At 29.5% G+C, this 17,257-nt stretch overlaps 1 protein-coding gene across 1 annotated transcript; it reads left to right on the top strand.

Annotated features, from left to right (window-relative positions):
• The first annotated feature begins 10,146 nt into the window (after positions 1–10,146).
• Positions 10,147–13,208, top strand: LOC133822157 (uncharacterized). Its single transcript, XM_062254400.1, has 8 exons — positions 10,147–10,642; positions 10,800–10,894; positions 11,000–11,103; positions 11,188–11,288; positions 11,373–11,476; positions 11,794–12,231; positions 12,388–12,519; positions 12,778–13,208. The coding sequence occupies exons 1-8, from the start codon at positions 10,394–10,396 to the stop codon at positions 12,935–12,937; spliced, it is 1,383 nt and encodes a 460-aa protein (XP_062110384.1). The 5' UTR covers positions 10,147–10,393; the 3' UTR covers positions 12,938–13,208.
• The last annotated feature ends 4,049 nt before the right edge of the window (positions 13,209–17,257 follow it).

Here is a 17,257-nt window from a genome sequence, read left to right on the forward strand (position 1 = left end):
CACATTGTTAATGTGAATCACTCTTTGATTTTCCTCCAATTCTATCAACAATTATGTCTTATTAGGGAAATTTGAATTGTTATGGAGTGGGAATCTTAATCACTATTTTATTATTTTCCGACCGTTGAGAGTATTGGATTATTCATAAGGAAAGAAAGGTGCAGAAGCATGGTTGATATTTAGACAAACTGAAATAAACACCTAGCTTTTATGATAAAGATAAAGTAAATTAAAGAAAATCGAAACATCACGAATCATTCTATTTTAATCCCAATTTGATGTTATATATATTTTTTAATTAATATAATAAATTGAACATTATTGGTAGTATCACTAATAATCCAATATATTATATTCATTTTAAAATGAAAGGAGAGATAAGATTTTCTTAAAAATATATATAAACAAAACCACATACCGTTAATTTATATTGAATAATTTGACCATTTATTTTCGATAGTCTTTTGGACAAGTTTTCTCTTCCCTCTTCTTCTTTCTTTGATAGTTGTTTGAAACAAATGAACATTTGTAGATATTCGATAATAAAATTAATCTTAGTTTATATTTACTAGTTCGATTGATCTTCGCAGTGATTAGTACATTTACTACTAATCTTAGCTTGTAGATCATAGTGACTTCTTGAAAATCTTTAATTATTAATTTTTCATTCATTATATATTTAAGATAATATATGCATTATAGCTCCCCAATTTATATGTACCGTACATCAACACCATAATTGTCATTATATGGAGACTTGCAACACTACCTTATTAGGGTACAAATATACACATATTATATGATATATACAAATTGATAGTATAGGTTCCGACCTTGAATTACAAAGCTCAATGTCTAACCACCCCACCAAAAGGTGATTGACTTCACTAATAGTTGTTGAGAATACTATTATTGTAGTTTTTCATTTAGATTTTGTTGGTGATAGTATGTGTCTTGATATTTTGTTATTAGTACATTTCAAAATCCTAAAATGTTGGTGTGTAGAGTCATCTTAATTAGATTTGTACGAGATTGATGTGTGTCTTTCTCCTAAAATTAGTTATTCCACTCTTAATAAATTAAATGGAGGGATACTCTTTTTAGGAGCAATTCTACTTTAATAACATTTAATGTAGGAATCATACTAATCCAAAAGTTTAAGTTGTTGAATTGCATTCCTATCTTATATAGATGATGCTTGTACTTGTACCAAAACTAATATGAGATTTTCTTAACAGGGTGTTAAAAAAATGATCAAAACTACCCACATTATTTTAAATTATTTGTGGTGTGGTGTATATTGTATTTTGCTTAAATCGCACGCTACAGTACAATTTATTGTTTGTGATTCACAGTTTTGATTCACAGTGCACCTTATTTTTAATAAATATATCAATTTTTATATATTTTAATTTAATCATTTTAAATTTTGTTCATGTTGTTTAAAGTTTCATTGTATTGTTAAAATTTGGAAGTATTGTTAAAATTTAGTGTTAAATTATTTATAATTTTTTAAAATTTAATTAAAAACTGCACTGCATCACATTGCAATGGTGCAATTTAAGGTCAATGTGTAGTGAAAATGTGGTTTGATTTGTGACAAAATTTTATTTCAAAATGCTTACTTTTAAATATTTAGTTTGATAATAATAAATTTACCTGATGTGTTTAGGGTAATGATAAGAGGTAGACATTGTTTTATAGCAATTATTTGTTGAAAAAGAATAATTTTAGTTAAGGATTTTAAATTCATTCTCTATTTTCTTCAAAGCTAGTCACTGTAATTATTGTGTTTAAATTCATGATGATACACTTGTTTATATTAATCGCTTTAAAATATATGTTGTATGTTCGGCAAAGAACAATTAAACACAATAATTCCAGTAACTAATCACATGATACCCTAAATAAAAAAGGTTGACTAATCAATTATAGAAAAGTGAATGAAATCTTACTTTTGTGGTTTGTCCTAAATTACTTGTAAATAGATTTTTGCCTAAGGAAAAATTTATAAATAAGACCTTAGTGGCCTTAGTTAGAATTACATCTAATACTAATATATGTATATGTCTTCATTTGAAGATTAATATATATACTTTTGTGGTTTGTCCCACATTGCTTGTGAATAGATTTTTGCCTTTAATTAAGAAGGACTTATTTATAGATTTTTTTTAAGGTAAAAATATATTCACAAGCAATGCGAGACAAACCACAAAAGTAAGATTTCATTCATTAGTATTAGGTGTAATTCTAACTAAATACCACTAAGGTCTTATTTATAGATTTTCCCTAAGGCAAAAATCTATTCATAAGCAATGTGAGACAAACCACAAAAGTAAGATTTCATTCACTTTCCTATAGTTGATTAGTCAACCGACCCTGGTGATAGAGTTTAACGTTTGAAACTTGCATAGGATAGGTAGGTGTTACCCTTTGAACCTTCCCTTGTGTGAGTACATTTACTTTACTGGCCTGGCCGATCAGTAGACGCGATGTCTTTGAATTGTTCTTCTGTTCGTGTAAACAATGATATACCACACACAGGAATCTCTCCTGACATACTTTAGTTCTAACTTTTATGTTCGTTTTGGCCTTGACCATTTCAATGGTTCTGCAAGAGATATTCTAAGAATTAAGCCCTTATTCAATCCTTATAGAAGCGACCCATCTTTTCTCTCACACAGGTGATTTTCTTAATTAAGAGTAACCCGTATTACTCTGCTCGACATTTCGACGCATAAAAAATAATTAAAAGCATAGCTTAACCTTTTCCTTACGGTTATCACTGTTTCATCATAGGAATGGACAATAAGGATAACCCTCATAGTAATCCAACATAATCTTTACAGTTTTAGTTGTCCCTTTGAACCTAGATCTTAGGATCTCCAGTCAACTAGGTGGGGTGTCTACTGTATTGACTTTATTCATTCATGGGCTTTGGACCCATTCCCCTCGATGATTTTTCAACCAACTCTCTATTTAACCATTTGGTTAGCGGATCCGCAATATTATCCTTTGACTTTACATAGTCAATAGAGATAACTCTAGTTGAGAGTAGTTGTCTAATGGTATTGTGTCTACGACGTATATGTCTATACTTACCATTATACATATTATTATGTGTCCTACCAATTGCTGATTGACTATCGTAATGTATGCCAATAGCTGGCGATGGTTTAGGCCATTTTAGAATATCTTCTAAAAATTGACAAAGTTATTCAGCTTCTTCGCCACACTTGTCTAAGGCAATAAAGTCAGATTCAATCGTGGATCTAGCTATTATCGTTTGTTTAGAAGATTTCCATGATACAGCTGCACCACCGAGTGTGAACACATATCCACTCGTAGATTTTGAGTCTTTCATATCAGATATCCAATTAGCATCACAATACCCTTCAAGTACTGCTGAATATTTTGTATAGTGCAGCCCATAGCTACGAGTAAATCGCAAGTACCTAAGTACTCTTGTTATTCATTTCCAGTGGTCAGACCCTGGATTACTCGTGTATCTACTCAGTTTACTAACTACGTTGTACAACTCATTAAGTACATTAGACTTCCAATAATTCTAGAGTACTCTACTTGAGAGACACTCCCCCCTTTGTTCTTGAACAGATGTAGACTCGAATCTATATGGGTTCTAGATACACTAGAATCTTCTTTGTTGAATTTCTCTAGAATTTTGTCCACATAATGTGACTGACTTAGAATGATTTTATCAGATGTCCTTGATATTTGAATCCCCAAAATGACATATGCTAGACCCATATCTTTCATGTCAAATTTCGAGTTCAACATACTCTTGATAGATTTGATCATCTTATCACTGCTTCCAACAATGAGCATGTCATCTACGTAAAGACACAAAATGACATAGTCATTATCTATATCTTTAACATAAATACATTTATTGCATTCATTGATTTTGAAGCCATTTGCCAACATAGTTTGGTCAAACTTCTCATGCCATTGTTTTGGTGCTTGCTTTAAACCATATAAAGATTTCACCAATTTACATACTTTTCTTTCTTTTCATGGGGAGGAAAAACCCTCGCGTTGTTCCATATAAATTTATTCATTTAAATCCCCATTTAGAAAAGCAGTTTTCACATCCATTTGATGTACTTCAAGACTGTGTAACGCAGCAATAGCAAGTATCATCCTAATGGAATTTATTTTCGTCACAGGAGAATAAGTGTCAAAGTAATCAAGCCCTTCACGTTGCTTATAACCTTTAATTACAAGTCGTGCCTTATACTTATCAATTGAACCATCAGCTTTCAATTTCTTCTTGAAAATATATTTGGCCCCTAAAGGCTTACATCTTGGAGGAAGATCTACTAACTCCCAAGTGTGATTTTGAAGTATGGATTCAATTTCACTATTAATAGCTTCATTCCATAAAGAGCCTTCAGTGGAGTTCACAGCTTCATCGAAGCTTTGAGGTTCACCTTCTAGCAAATAGGTCAAAAAATCTGGATCAGAAGACTTTTCTGTTCTAATTCTTTTGCTACGTCTAGGTTCATCCTCACGCTCTTGATTTTAATCCTGTCTATTTTCAACAATTGTCTCATGTGTTCGTTTTAACGAACTTGAATCATCTTTTGATCTATATGGAAATACGTGTTCAAAGAATGACGCATTTCTGGATTCCATTCTTGTGTTTTTGTGTATGTCAGATATTTTAGACTCATACACCAGAAAATGATACGCGCTACTATTATGTGCATAACCAATGAAAATGCAATCAATAGGCTTTGGACCTATTTTTACCTTTTTTGGTAAAGGTGCAACCACTGTGGCAAGACACCCCCGCACTCTTAAGTATTTGAAGGAATGTTTCGTTCCTTTCCATAACTCATAAGGGATCTTATCTTCTTTCTTTTTGGGTATCTCATTTAAAAGATGATTAATTGATAAGATACTTTTTCCCCACATGTTCTGAGGTAATCCAGAATTAATCAACATCGCATTCATCATCTCTTTCAATGGGCGATTTTTCCATTCAGCAACACCATTTTGCTGAGGTGAATAAGGTGCAGTGGTTTCATGGATGATTCCATGTTTAGCACATAATTCAAGAAATGGTGATTCATACTCACCACCTCGATCACTTCTCAATACCTTAATCTTTTTGTTAAGTTGATTCTCAACTTCGATCTTATAGAGAACAAATTTCTCTATAGTCTCGTCTTTGCTTTTTAGCAAATACACATAGCAATATTTCGTGCTATCATCGACAAAAGTAACAAAATACTTATTGCCTCCCCTTGTTTGAACAAATTTTAAATCACATACATCGCTATGTATTAAATTTAGGGGTTCATTATTCCTTTCAATCGTTTTGAAGGATAACCTTGTTAGTTTTGCCTCAACACAAGTTTCACATTTATGATTTGAATCAATATGAAATCTTGGTATTTGATTCAAGTTAATTAATCTCCGTAGAGTGTCATAATTAACATGTCCTAGTCTACCATGCCAAACATTAGAAGACTTAAGCCAATAAGTAGAAAAGTTATTAATTTTATTGATATTTTGTTTAACAACCATAACATTGAGTTTAAACAACCCACCAGTTACATAACCCCTTCCCACATACATTCCACTTTTGGACAGAACAACTTTGTCTGACTCAAATACAATTTGGAATCCGTGTTTGTTTAGCAGTGAACCAGAAAATAGGTTTTTCCGGATTTCAAGTACGTACAGAACATTGTTCAGAGTCAGCTCCTTTCCAGAAGTCATTTTTAGGATCACACTTCCTTGACCCGCAATTTTAGATGTGGCAGAATTTCCCATGTAAAGCTTCTCGCCATTATCTACCTGTTCAAAAGATTTGAACAGACTCTTGTTTGAGCATACATGCCGAGTGACACCAGTATCAATCCACTACTCCATTGGGTTGGAATTGACTAAATTTATCTCAGACACCATGGCTGATAGATTTATTAGATCAAACTTAAAGAAAATTCTTAGGTTAGCCTGGAAGGGTAAAAAGCCCAACCATTCGTGGTCTAGCCTTTCGTAGAATATTTATATTGAGTATTTATCCAACCCCAAATATCTCTACTAGATAATTTCCAAAGAATACTAGGAAAGTCTAGCCTCTCCCTTAGCAGTGTAGTTTCTTTGAAAATATTTAGTTCCCAGAACTTCTCTAGTGAAATTTAAGTTCAAAACAATTTTTTAGCAATAACAATATCTTTCACTATATAAATATAGAAATATCACTAATAGATATATTAAACATTCAAATATTATATTTAAAGAATCTGTTTTAAGATTGTTAGAAAAATATAACGTATATAATACTTGAATAAACACAATATGATAAATACAATATTTATTTCTCCTAAATTAAAGATACATAAATATTATAATTATAAATAACACAATATAAATAACAATATTATAATTATAAATAACACATAAATAATTATAATATAAATAACAATTATAATTAATTTAGAAAATAATTAGAATGAACAAAATAAAATCCGAGGCCTGTGTAGCACACAATTTCTTTAAAATACCAAGAGGTTTCGACATCTATACATCTATCTCCTTAAAATATCCAAGAGGTTTCGATCTCCCGAGATACAATAAAGAACAACAAGTAACTCAATTACTTTGCACACTGCAAAAGATTTAAGAACTCTAAAGAGTAAAAGGAAAAAATTATACTGAATATATATATATATATTAATCTTAAAATGAAGACATATACATATATTAGTATTAGGTATAATTCTAATTAAGACCACTAATGCCTTATTTATAGATTTTTCCTAAAGCAAAAATCTATTTACAAGCAATGTTGGACAAACCTAAAAGTAAGATTTTATTCACTTTCCTATAGTTGATATGTCATTCTTTTATTTCATACACTAAATAATAAAATAAAAATTAGAGGCATATTTGAAGGGAAGATAAAACTTAGAAACTTCTAGTAACTTCAAATTAAATGAGGGGAGTGACCACTTTTACTTCAATCAAAAAAAGAAAAATAAAATTATTTTAGAATAGTTACATAAATTAATGTCTAACACCATATTATATTAATTGATACAATTAAGTATTAGATTTTATTTTAAATTAAAATATATAAAATTGGATAATAAGAAGAAAGTGTAGCGGAGAGTAAAAAGAAAGAGAAAAATTATAGGGTAATTCTTTGGTAGGGCTCTCAAAAAGAGTCCTACCGTAGGGCTCTTTTGTGTTTCTCAATCTTTGAACAGTTTTCGGCGCGATTTTTTTTTATGACCGTGTATATTGTAGTTATTTAGAGCATCCTGCAAATTTTCAGAAAATTCTGAATAATTTACAGTGCCGAAAACTAAGTTTAAACATGTTATTTTCCACGCGCATAAAAAAATTAGTCACGTATGCAATAATCTGTTTTCGGCACTGTAAATTCTTCGAAATTTTCTAAAAATTTGCAGGATGCTCTAAATAACTACAATATACATGGTCATAAAAAAAAAATCGCGCCGAAAACTGTTTAAAGGTTGAGAAACATAAAAGAGCCCTACGGTAAGATTCTTTTTGAGAGCCCTACAAAAGAAACCCCAAAAAATTATATATGTAGTAAGAAAGAAAAGTAGAATATTAAGTGGTTCCACAAAAAATCTCCCCTTCAAAATAGAGAGAAATATTTTGTAGAAACACAAGTGAAAAATTACAAATTATTTTTATAAATTAATAATGTAAGGACAATATAATAATTTTATTTTGTAATAAATTAATTTTCTTTCCTACCTGTCACCATGTTTTTTCTTATTTTTTATCATTCCAATATTTTCTTTCTATTTACATAATTTAAATTACACATCCCATTTTACATTGACTCCCTACAGGCATTCCCCATGGTAACAATATGAAAATAAATGAATATGCCATGCCACGTGTACTTTCTTCTAATTATAAGCATTAACTCCGGGATGGTATTTTCTTATCTAACCAACAACTCTCTTTATTTATTCCCATGAATAGTTTTTTGGTAAACGTATCAATTTGGTGAATAATTAATCAACTACTTCATTTATTTTTATTTTTTATTTTCTGAATAAAAGCTTTTGCCTACGTGGCAAGCAGAGCAAAGCAGTGGTTTATACGAAACAAGAGGCGCGTGGGCGTGAGTAAATCTTAAAAAGATTGAATCCGAAAATCATTGAAGAACCGGATAAGGGGTCACACAGTTGGGCGTTGGTTTGTTTGATAAGGTACCTTCCAGCTTACTACCAGCTCACAATACCTGTTCGTTAACATATTTATTCATTCAATTTTTATAAAAATAAATGGAAATTTCATAAAAAAATAATGGCATTTGCAAGCATCATATATTCTTCTTGTAATAAGTGTACATATAATACAATTTTTAGTTTTAACGATTTTTTATTTTTTTAATATTAATTTTAACAGAATATTTTTATATTTAATAGTAATTTATAAATATTTAAATTTAAATAAAATAAAATAAAATAAATAATATAAAAAATTAAAATATAATATTTTTAAAATATTTTATAATAATAATTATTTAAAAATAATAAATAATTAAACAATTTAAAATAAGATATTTTGAGATATTTTACCATGATAATTATTTAAAAATAATAAATCATTTAACAAATTAAAATATGATATTTTTTAGATATTTTACAATAATAATTATTTAAAAATAATAAAAACATACTTTTTATAACTTAAATAAAATTTAATAAAACTTAAACTCATTTATTAGAATAATATTATATTAAACATATAGTATAATCTACTGTGAATTAGCAATAATTTTTTTTTAAATAAACTAGCGAGAAACTTAAATTTAAAATAAATGTATAATATTTAGTATTACATTAAATATATAATATATAATCTCTTGTTGTCACTCCCAAATTAAAAAATTAGAACAAACATAAACTTAAACACAAATAAATAAATTATTTAATTAAAATAAGATATTTATTTGAAATTTATATAACATTAATATAAATTTAATAAAAATAATTAATAAATTTTATAAATAAAACTAACTTTGTTTGTATCTAGTATATATATACCTAATGTTTCATATTGTATCTAATTTTTTATTTTTACGGTAAAAATAGATTAATATATTTTAAAGATAAATGTCTAATTTTTTTTCTTCTTTACAGCAAAAATACTTAAAGTTGCTAAAATATGACTTCTGTAAGTACCTCATCTGTTAGAGTTGTTAAACATATTGACTAAGTAGACATTTGTTACTCCGTAAACGGTCAATTTCATAATTTTTTTATAAAAAATATTTTAAATTAGAAAAATGAATTAAAAAGACTTTTTAAATCAATTCAAATTTAAAAAATACATATTTTGAGGACAAAAATACCCAAATTATGAAGTGATACATATCTCTTGAGTTAATACTTAACAACTCTAACTACTGCGGACCCTTATGGAGCTTAGGGTGGACTGGTGCCCACATTGATTTTTTTTTTTAAGAAAAGGTTAATATCATTTCTACAATTTAGTCATTTTATGTAAATTTTGAGATTTATACCTCTAAACTTTACAATTTAATATTCTTTATGTAAATTTTGACATTTATATCCTCTAAATTTTACAATTTACTATAATTTATGTATATTTTGATATTTATGCACCCTCTAGATATTTTTTTGAATTTTTACCCCAAGTGAACAAATTTTTTGGGTTCGCCAGTGACTTTATCAGAAGAGGTACTGATAAAAGTAATATTTTAGTAATTTTGAGTATTTTTGTAATAAAAAAAATTAGTTATTCATTTTTAATATATATTAAATATGGTGTATTTTTTTATAGTAAAAATAAAAAATTAAATATTTAATTTTAATAAAGATAAGATATTAAATATTGAATATTTATATCACAAATACACAAAATAATATTGTCCCAATTTTATTTATTTATTTTTTAAAAAGAAAATAGTCTTTGCTTCAATCGAATCAATTCAAACCCGTAACTTAAAAAAAATGAAAAACGGTGAATCTGATGCAAAATTCTGTACACGATGTGGGTCCTAACACAAATATACAATTTTTAGGGAGGAGTTTTCAGTAGGACACGTGGCGCCAACTCAAACCAACGTTTTTGCCTTAATATGGCTTTCTCCTCTCTGTTTTGAATGAGAAAAAAGAAAAATAAGAAAAATGAATGATCAGCAAGTGTTTGATGAGTTGGTTGTGACTCTCTGAAAGGTCGAAAATTTTATTTATTATTTGTTTTTTCTCCGAAGAAAGTTTTTTCAGAGACCCCTTATAAGAGTACAAGGGGTTTCTGGAACATTTTTGAAGGTCTGTTGTCTAGAAAAAGAAGCCTTTTTTATTTGTTTTGAGGTTGAAGAAGAAGAAAAGGAGGGCTCTGAAAAGAAATGATTAGATTGTGGATAACTTCTTTGCAATTAGCAGAGTTGTTTGTGAGCTCTTTGGTTCATCTTCTATATGGGTTTTATATCTTTAGCTCGGCGGTGGCTGGTGATCTCTCTCAGACTTTGAATGAAATATTTAAGCCTAATGTGAAAGTTGAGTTGAATGAGATTGTTCCTCAGGAGAGACCCGTCAATGTTGAGAATTTACCTCCTATTGTTTTGGTTCACGGAATTTTTGGTTTCGGTAAAGGGGTATGTTTCTTGTCTGAAATGGGTTTGAATTTAAAAGGAAGAGAGAGAGAGAGAGAGAGAGAGAGAGAGAATAATGATTTTTGGAAGCATTTCTGGTTTGTGGTGTCCTAATTGTTTCTGTTTATTCTTTCTTAACTGGGTATTGTTTTTCTTATAGAGATTGGGAGGTTTATCATACTTTGCCGGGGCAGAGAAGAAAGACGAAAGAGTCCTTGTACCTGATTTGGGGTCCTTGACAAGCATTTACGATAGGTATGTGCTTGAAGCTAGCTTTTTATTCAGGCTTTTCATTGGTGATCTTTCTGGGTTTAAATCTTCTTGTCCAAGCGAAAGCTTTAATGGGTTTTGGCGTTTCAGGGCTAGGGAATTGTTCTATTATCTGAAAGGTGGGCAAGTTGATTATGGTTTAGAACACAGCAAAGCTTGTGGGCACTCCCAGTTTGGTCGGGTTTATGAACAAGGTATCTTCATCTATCTGATTTTGCTTTCTTATCATTTTCACTTTTTATTTTGTCTCATTCTTTTTACTCTTGTTTTGTATACAGGGCACTACCCTGAATGGGATGAGGATCACCCTATTCACTTTGTTGGCCATTCAGCTGGGGCCCAGGTTGTTCGTGTGCTGCAACAAATGCTTGCTGATAAGGTTAGTTGATTCTGTATATCAATTCTCATCAGCTCAAGATTTAAAAAGTTTCGAATTTTTTACTATTGTTATGTTTTGTTTCAGGCGTTTAAGGGATTTGAGAACACTAATGAGAATTGGGTATTGAGCATCACTTCTTTGTCTGGAGCATTTAATGGAACCACGAGGACCTACTTAGATGGGATGCAGTGAGTTTATTTTGCATTTTTATTCATTTTCTTTTGATCTTCAGTTACTAGCTTTTGTTTCATTTTGTTAGGTAGCATCCATAAAAGACAACACACAAACTGAACAACCAAATTCTAAAATAACTATAATATAAAATCTTGCCACTTTTACGGGGCATGTGACGATAACTTAGTTGAGCTCCTAGTTATTGAGTTGATGATATATCATACTGGAAGATCTTGAAAAGTTATTCAATTATGTATTTTGCTGAGTGTTGACTCTTTCCTTTTCATTAATTGTTGTCACTAAATTAGTTACTGGTTTTTATTTGCTCCAGGCCAGAAGATGGGAGGTCCATGAAATCTATTTGTTTGCTGCAGTTATGTCGTTTAGGTGTTATTATTTATGATTGGTTTGATATTCCATGGCTAAAGGCGTATTACAACTTCGGTTTTGATCACTTCAACATGTCTTGGACGAAGTCGGGTATTTGGGGTCTTGTTGATTGCCTGTTAGGGAATTCTGGTCCATTTGCTTCTGGTGATTGGATCCTGCCAGACCTTACAATTCAAGGATCTATAAGATTGAATAGTCATTTACATACATTTCCCAACACCTACTACTTCAGCTATGCTACCAAGCGTACTAAGAAGATCTTCGGCATCACTGTTCCCTCTGGGATACTTGGAATTCATCCAATGCTTTTTGTTAGAGTATTGCAGATGAGCCAATGGCGTCATCCTCCAGATGTTTCTCCTCCTTACAAAGGCTATAGGTGGGTTTTGTTTATGATATGCAGATAATACAAGGTTTTAACTTTTTACCGGTTTTTGTTTGTTAACACTTTAATTGTGACCGAGTTTTACTCTACTACCACTAGAGTACTATGTATCTAATTTTTGCTTAATGTATGGTGTGATTGAATATGCAGGGATGAGGATTGGCAGGACAATGATGGAGCACTCAATACCATATCCATGACGCACCCTCGTCTTCCTATCGAGCATCCTAACCGATTTGTTGCAAATGAATCAGATTGCCAACCTATGGAACCGGGTATCTGGTCAGTAATGCTTCTTTGCATATCTAGTTCTACTGTCTCATGATAACTAGCTTTTAACATAAGAAAATCTTTATTGTCATTTGCTGTGGTTTGTAAGCTATTTCATCATAGAAACACATTTGCTTGGATTTGTGTTTATGATGACTGTTTAAAGATCATTAGGAGTTGCTACACGTAAATCAGTATCAAATTATCATTTACTATACCTTTCTTTGATGAAAAGCTAAATTTTGAAGTGTGGAACTTGGTTGAATGCAGGTACTACAAGATTGTGGAAGGTGATCACATACTGTTCATTGTGAACCGGGAGAGAGCAGGAGTCCAGTTTGATATGATATATGACAGCATTTTTGAACGTTGTAGAAAACATGTATTTAGGAAAACCCCACCAATATTACCAAACCAAAACCACCAATAGTTTTAGTATTATTGTCATACAAATTGGTATGGAAAACTTCAAAGAAAGCCATTAAAGAGCAATACGCCGGGCCCTGATGTAAATATGGATAGTCATTTCTCCCATTCTTCTCTTACATTTTTACAATATTGTACTCAACTACTTTTGGGGCCGAGGAGGATGATTATAGAGATATAGGCTGCCTTTACTTTGTGACATCCATTAAAAACTAATATCTGTCAACAATCTTTTTGTTTCTCTCTTATTAGACATAAACAATTAACCTTGCAAACCTTCTTTTTCATTTACTTTTGTTATTTTTTTCTGTCAATTTTTAAGTTGCATCGAAATTATTTATCAAATTGGTCGACAATCTTCATTTGTTGTTGCTATTACAAAAGCATTCTCTATGGATGTTCTACTCTATTTTTTAAAATATCTTTCCAAAACCAACATTTTTCTATTTTACTTCTAACATTTACATTATGCTATACGTCAGTTTTTTCGTGTATTTCTAAACATTATTTAAATATTATATTTTTAAACATATATTATTAATTAAAGTAAAATAAAATAATTGAAAAAAAAAATAATAAATATATATGCTAAATGGGAGAGAGAAAGCTTAAAAAAAAATTAATATTAAAATATTATATAAATAATATGTAAATGTTATGTAAATGTAGATAAGAATTAATTGGAGTTTGTGCATAACTATTATAAATTTATATATAAATATTATAGAGAAAGTGTATTACAAAATACACCACTAAAACATATCTTTTTTATAATTTACCTCAAATTTTTATATTATATCATACATCAACTTCTCTATTTTTTCCCTACATCATTTAAATATTATATTTTAAAAAAATACTTTATTCATTTATGAAATAAAATAATTAAATATAATAATATCACTCATATATATATATATACAAAAATTTATAAAAGAATAATAAAATATTTATAGCTTAAGTGTTTCATTACATATAAAGAAATACTATTCATTTAGGTAAAAAAATATAATTTTACATCACCTATTGTAATACTATTTAATAATTTTTTCTTTATATTATAAAAAATTAAATATTTTACCTCATCCGTTAAGAATGTTCTAAAACCTGAACTTTTGATATTAGTCACTAATACGAGTCACAAAGTTGACTCAGAAAGCAAACAAAGTTTACACCTAGCCATCCAGCCCTTTTAAGAGGGGAAAACTTAATAGGCCAGTTTAAAATTAAACTAATTATATTTACTCGTATAACTAATTCAATTAAGTTTCTACACATGTTTTTAATATAAATTTACCTAATTACCTTCGTCGCATTCATCAAAATTTACTATCTTCACATAAAGGCTAGTGAAACAAATAAAATTTGAAGATTAATAAATAAATAGGGAAATTTTACTTAGAAATAATAGTGAAAAAAATACGAATCATTGATGAAATGATAGGAATGTTAAATTTAATTCTTCGATTAGAAACCCAAAAATTGAGTATAGGATATAATTTCTACTTTATACCGTGTAAGCCTTCCCTCCGTTCCCAAAAGAAAAAAAAAAAAAAAAACAGAAGCCAAACAAAAGCCTTCCCAGTGAAATGGGCCGGGCTTGGCGCAGCTCTTGATAACACTGGGACGGGCTGACCTCGGTTCATTTACAAGAATGTTAGGCCCATGACAAGTCTTTGAAGGTTGGCACTAAAGAGATCGCTTTTAGTTATTTTAAAATGTTTTTCTATCCAAAAATAAATAAATATGAAAAGTTGTTAAACTTTCTCATGAATATTTTAATGGATTTAATTTATTTTTAATAAAAACCTAATTAAATGATGTGTTGAACTAAAGGATACTCACTAATGATAGAATGATTAGTATCTTACACTCTTGAATGATATATATTAACTTTAGGGCAACTTTTAATTTCTAATTAATGATTTCTATAACTTTTTAAAAAATGTTATCACGATCCATGTGAGCATTTGAAGCAACACTACGTGATCATCATTAAATTTCCTTCTCTTTAATTATTATAAATGAATAATAAATTAAATCAAGGACAAACTAATATTTTTATCATGCTTTCTATTAAAACTTTATTTTTATTTTTGTTGATTATAAATAAATAGATGAAGCATAAAGAAAATAAGAATCAAACACAAGGTTTTACTTGGTACAGGTTATTGATTGCTCATAGTCCACAAGTCAATTGCATTGAAGAAGAACTTGCAAAGCTGAAGTTTTCTAGAAATTTAGGCAACGTTTTTGCATGTACTAAAGTTGGGATCCTTCTACAAGTAATACCCTACGCTTATTAATAGGCAGCCAAGGAGGTTAAACTCATTAATGGGAAATAAACCTTAATTTACATGTAATATGATCCCTTTAAGGGGCGATTATTGAGTTTAAAAGTCACTTTTAGATGTCTTCTACATAATCTCATATTTTCACTTTTCTGTAAGTGAAAATCGTTAAGTGTTTTGCACCTTAACGTGTAAACATCTTAACTATTATATTTAACCAATCTCAATAGATTCTAAACCTTGAGGAGGACTGAACGACAATACCCAATGAGACCATGTTGCCGTTTAAAAAAACACGTACAACACTTTCATATAATAAAACTTACGACACCAACGTTCTTTTATGAAGTCTAAGTCAAACAACAAACAAACCCACTAAATAATTAAGAGAAATTAGAGTTTCAATGTCCAATAGCACTTAATATTTTCTTAAAAAAAATATAGTCTAGTAATACACAATCATATATTAATAAAGTATTTTACATTCTCCTCTTGCCTTTTTTTTCTACTATTCTTTCTTCCATGGCCGACCATTTCTTACGTCGATATGCACCATCTAGATGGGTTTGCTGGCCATCGAAACCCCCAAGCCTTGTTGTCCCACTTGTCACTTGCCATCGTGAGTAGAGAAGATGAAAATCTGGATTTTTTTTAACATTTGTTATAGACCTATAGTTGCTTTTATACATTATAGTATTTTTGTAAATTATAGTTACGAATTTAGTAATTTTATGCAATATAACATTTTTGTAAACTTTAATTACAAATGATGTATCTTTGTAGTCACAACTTAGTCAGTAAATATTGTTTACATAAACATCTTTCAGTAATAACTTTTTGTAAATATTTGTTATAAAATTGTCAATTCGTTAGTGCGATTTTTTCACTCGGTGTTTTTGTAAAAGAAATAAAGAGTATATTTCTGTAAAAAAAATACAATTCTTTTGTGATAATCTTTGGACAGCAGGTTACTGTAATTCGATCCTTGCTGTGGTGTCATCGGCTGTTGTGAGTGCTTGTATCGCTTGCATTTTTAAAATCCCTTTCTTTAGCTGCAATAGCTGCAGTTGCTAGTGCAACTGTCTTTGCCAATAAGGGAAAATCATCAGAATAGTATATAATGTGGTATTTGTTCCTTTCTTCCTCCATGCACCACTAAGTTTCTTTCTCTCCATAAAGAAGTGGTCTATTAGTGTTTCAAATTAAACCACTTTATCCATTCGTGCCAATCTGTAACTTGCACAAGGACATTAGAACATGGAAGCTGGTTTCCTTGCATTCATCACACAGGACAAGAAGTCTTCTCAATATGGAATTATTATTTGACAAGGTTAACATGGTTCGAATCGAAATCTAACTCAACTCAAAACTATAATATAGTTGTCCTCGAATTATGTTCAAACAAATCATTAGTCCACCTCCAAAATAATCATTTAATCACGTTCCAACATGCATCGAATCATAATTGAGCAATATTCGAATTTATTTACTTAATTATTTGAACCAAAACATTAAATTTGAAAACCTTAAATAAGACGACCCTAAAACATTGAATTTATGCAAACAAATTTGTTGTCACGTGCTGTCATCAGTGTCATGAATTAGCACATGCATGATGGTGGCACATGAGAGTTTGAGATCCACACACTTAATCAGAGACAAAGTGTCTAACATAACACTACCTTAATTAGACATAAAATTGTCATTGCAACACAAGCCTACGTCGCCACCAAAAAAAAAATATATTATTTATTTATTTAAGCAAAACCTTAATATATCTTCTATACAAAAAGTGTTTAGACAACGAAATTTTTTGGTTTTAAGCGTTTTTTTTTTCTTCAGTTAACCTTAATAGAATATTCTTATATTTAACAGTAGAATGTAAATATGACTTAAACTTAAAATACAATTAAATAAATAATAATTGAACAAATTAAAATAAGATATTTTTTAGAATTATTTAAAAATAATAAAACCATATATTTTATAACTTAAATAAAATTTAATTAAACTTAAACTTAATATTATATTAA

This window comes from Humulus lupulus, chromosome 3, assembly GCF_963169125.1.
Source record: "Humulus lupulus chromosome 3, drHumLupu1.1, whole genome shotgun sequence".
NCBI classification, from domain to species: Eukaryota; Viridiplantae; Streptophyta; class Magnoliopsida; order Rosales; family Cannabaceae; genus Humulus; species Humulus lupulus.

Bases quoted from the DNA above. Each gene is read 5' to 3' on its own strand.
- LOC133822157 (XM_062254400.1), top strand. From the start codon at position 10,394: ATGATTAGATTGTGGATAACTTCTTTGCAATTAGCAGAGTTGTTTGTG. The intron at 10,643-10,799 runs GTATGTTTCTTG...TTTTTCTTATAG, and splicing joins TTTTTGGTTTCGGTAAAGGG to AGATTGGGAGGTTTATCATA. The intron at 11,104-11,187 runs GTATCTTCATCT...TTTTGTATACAG, and splicing joins TGGTCGGGTTTATGAACAAG to GGCACTACCCTGAATGGGAT.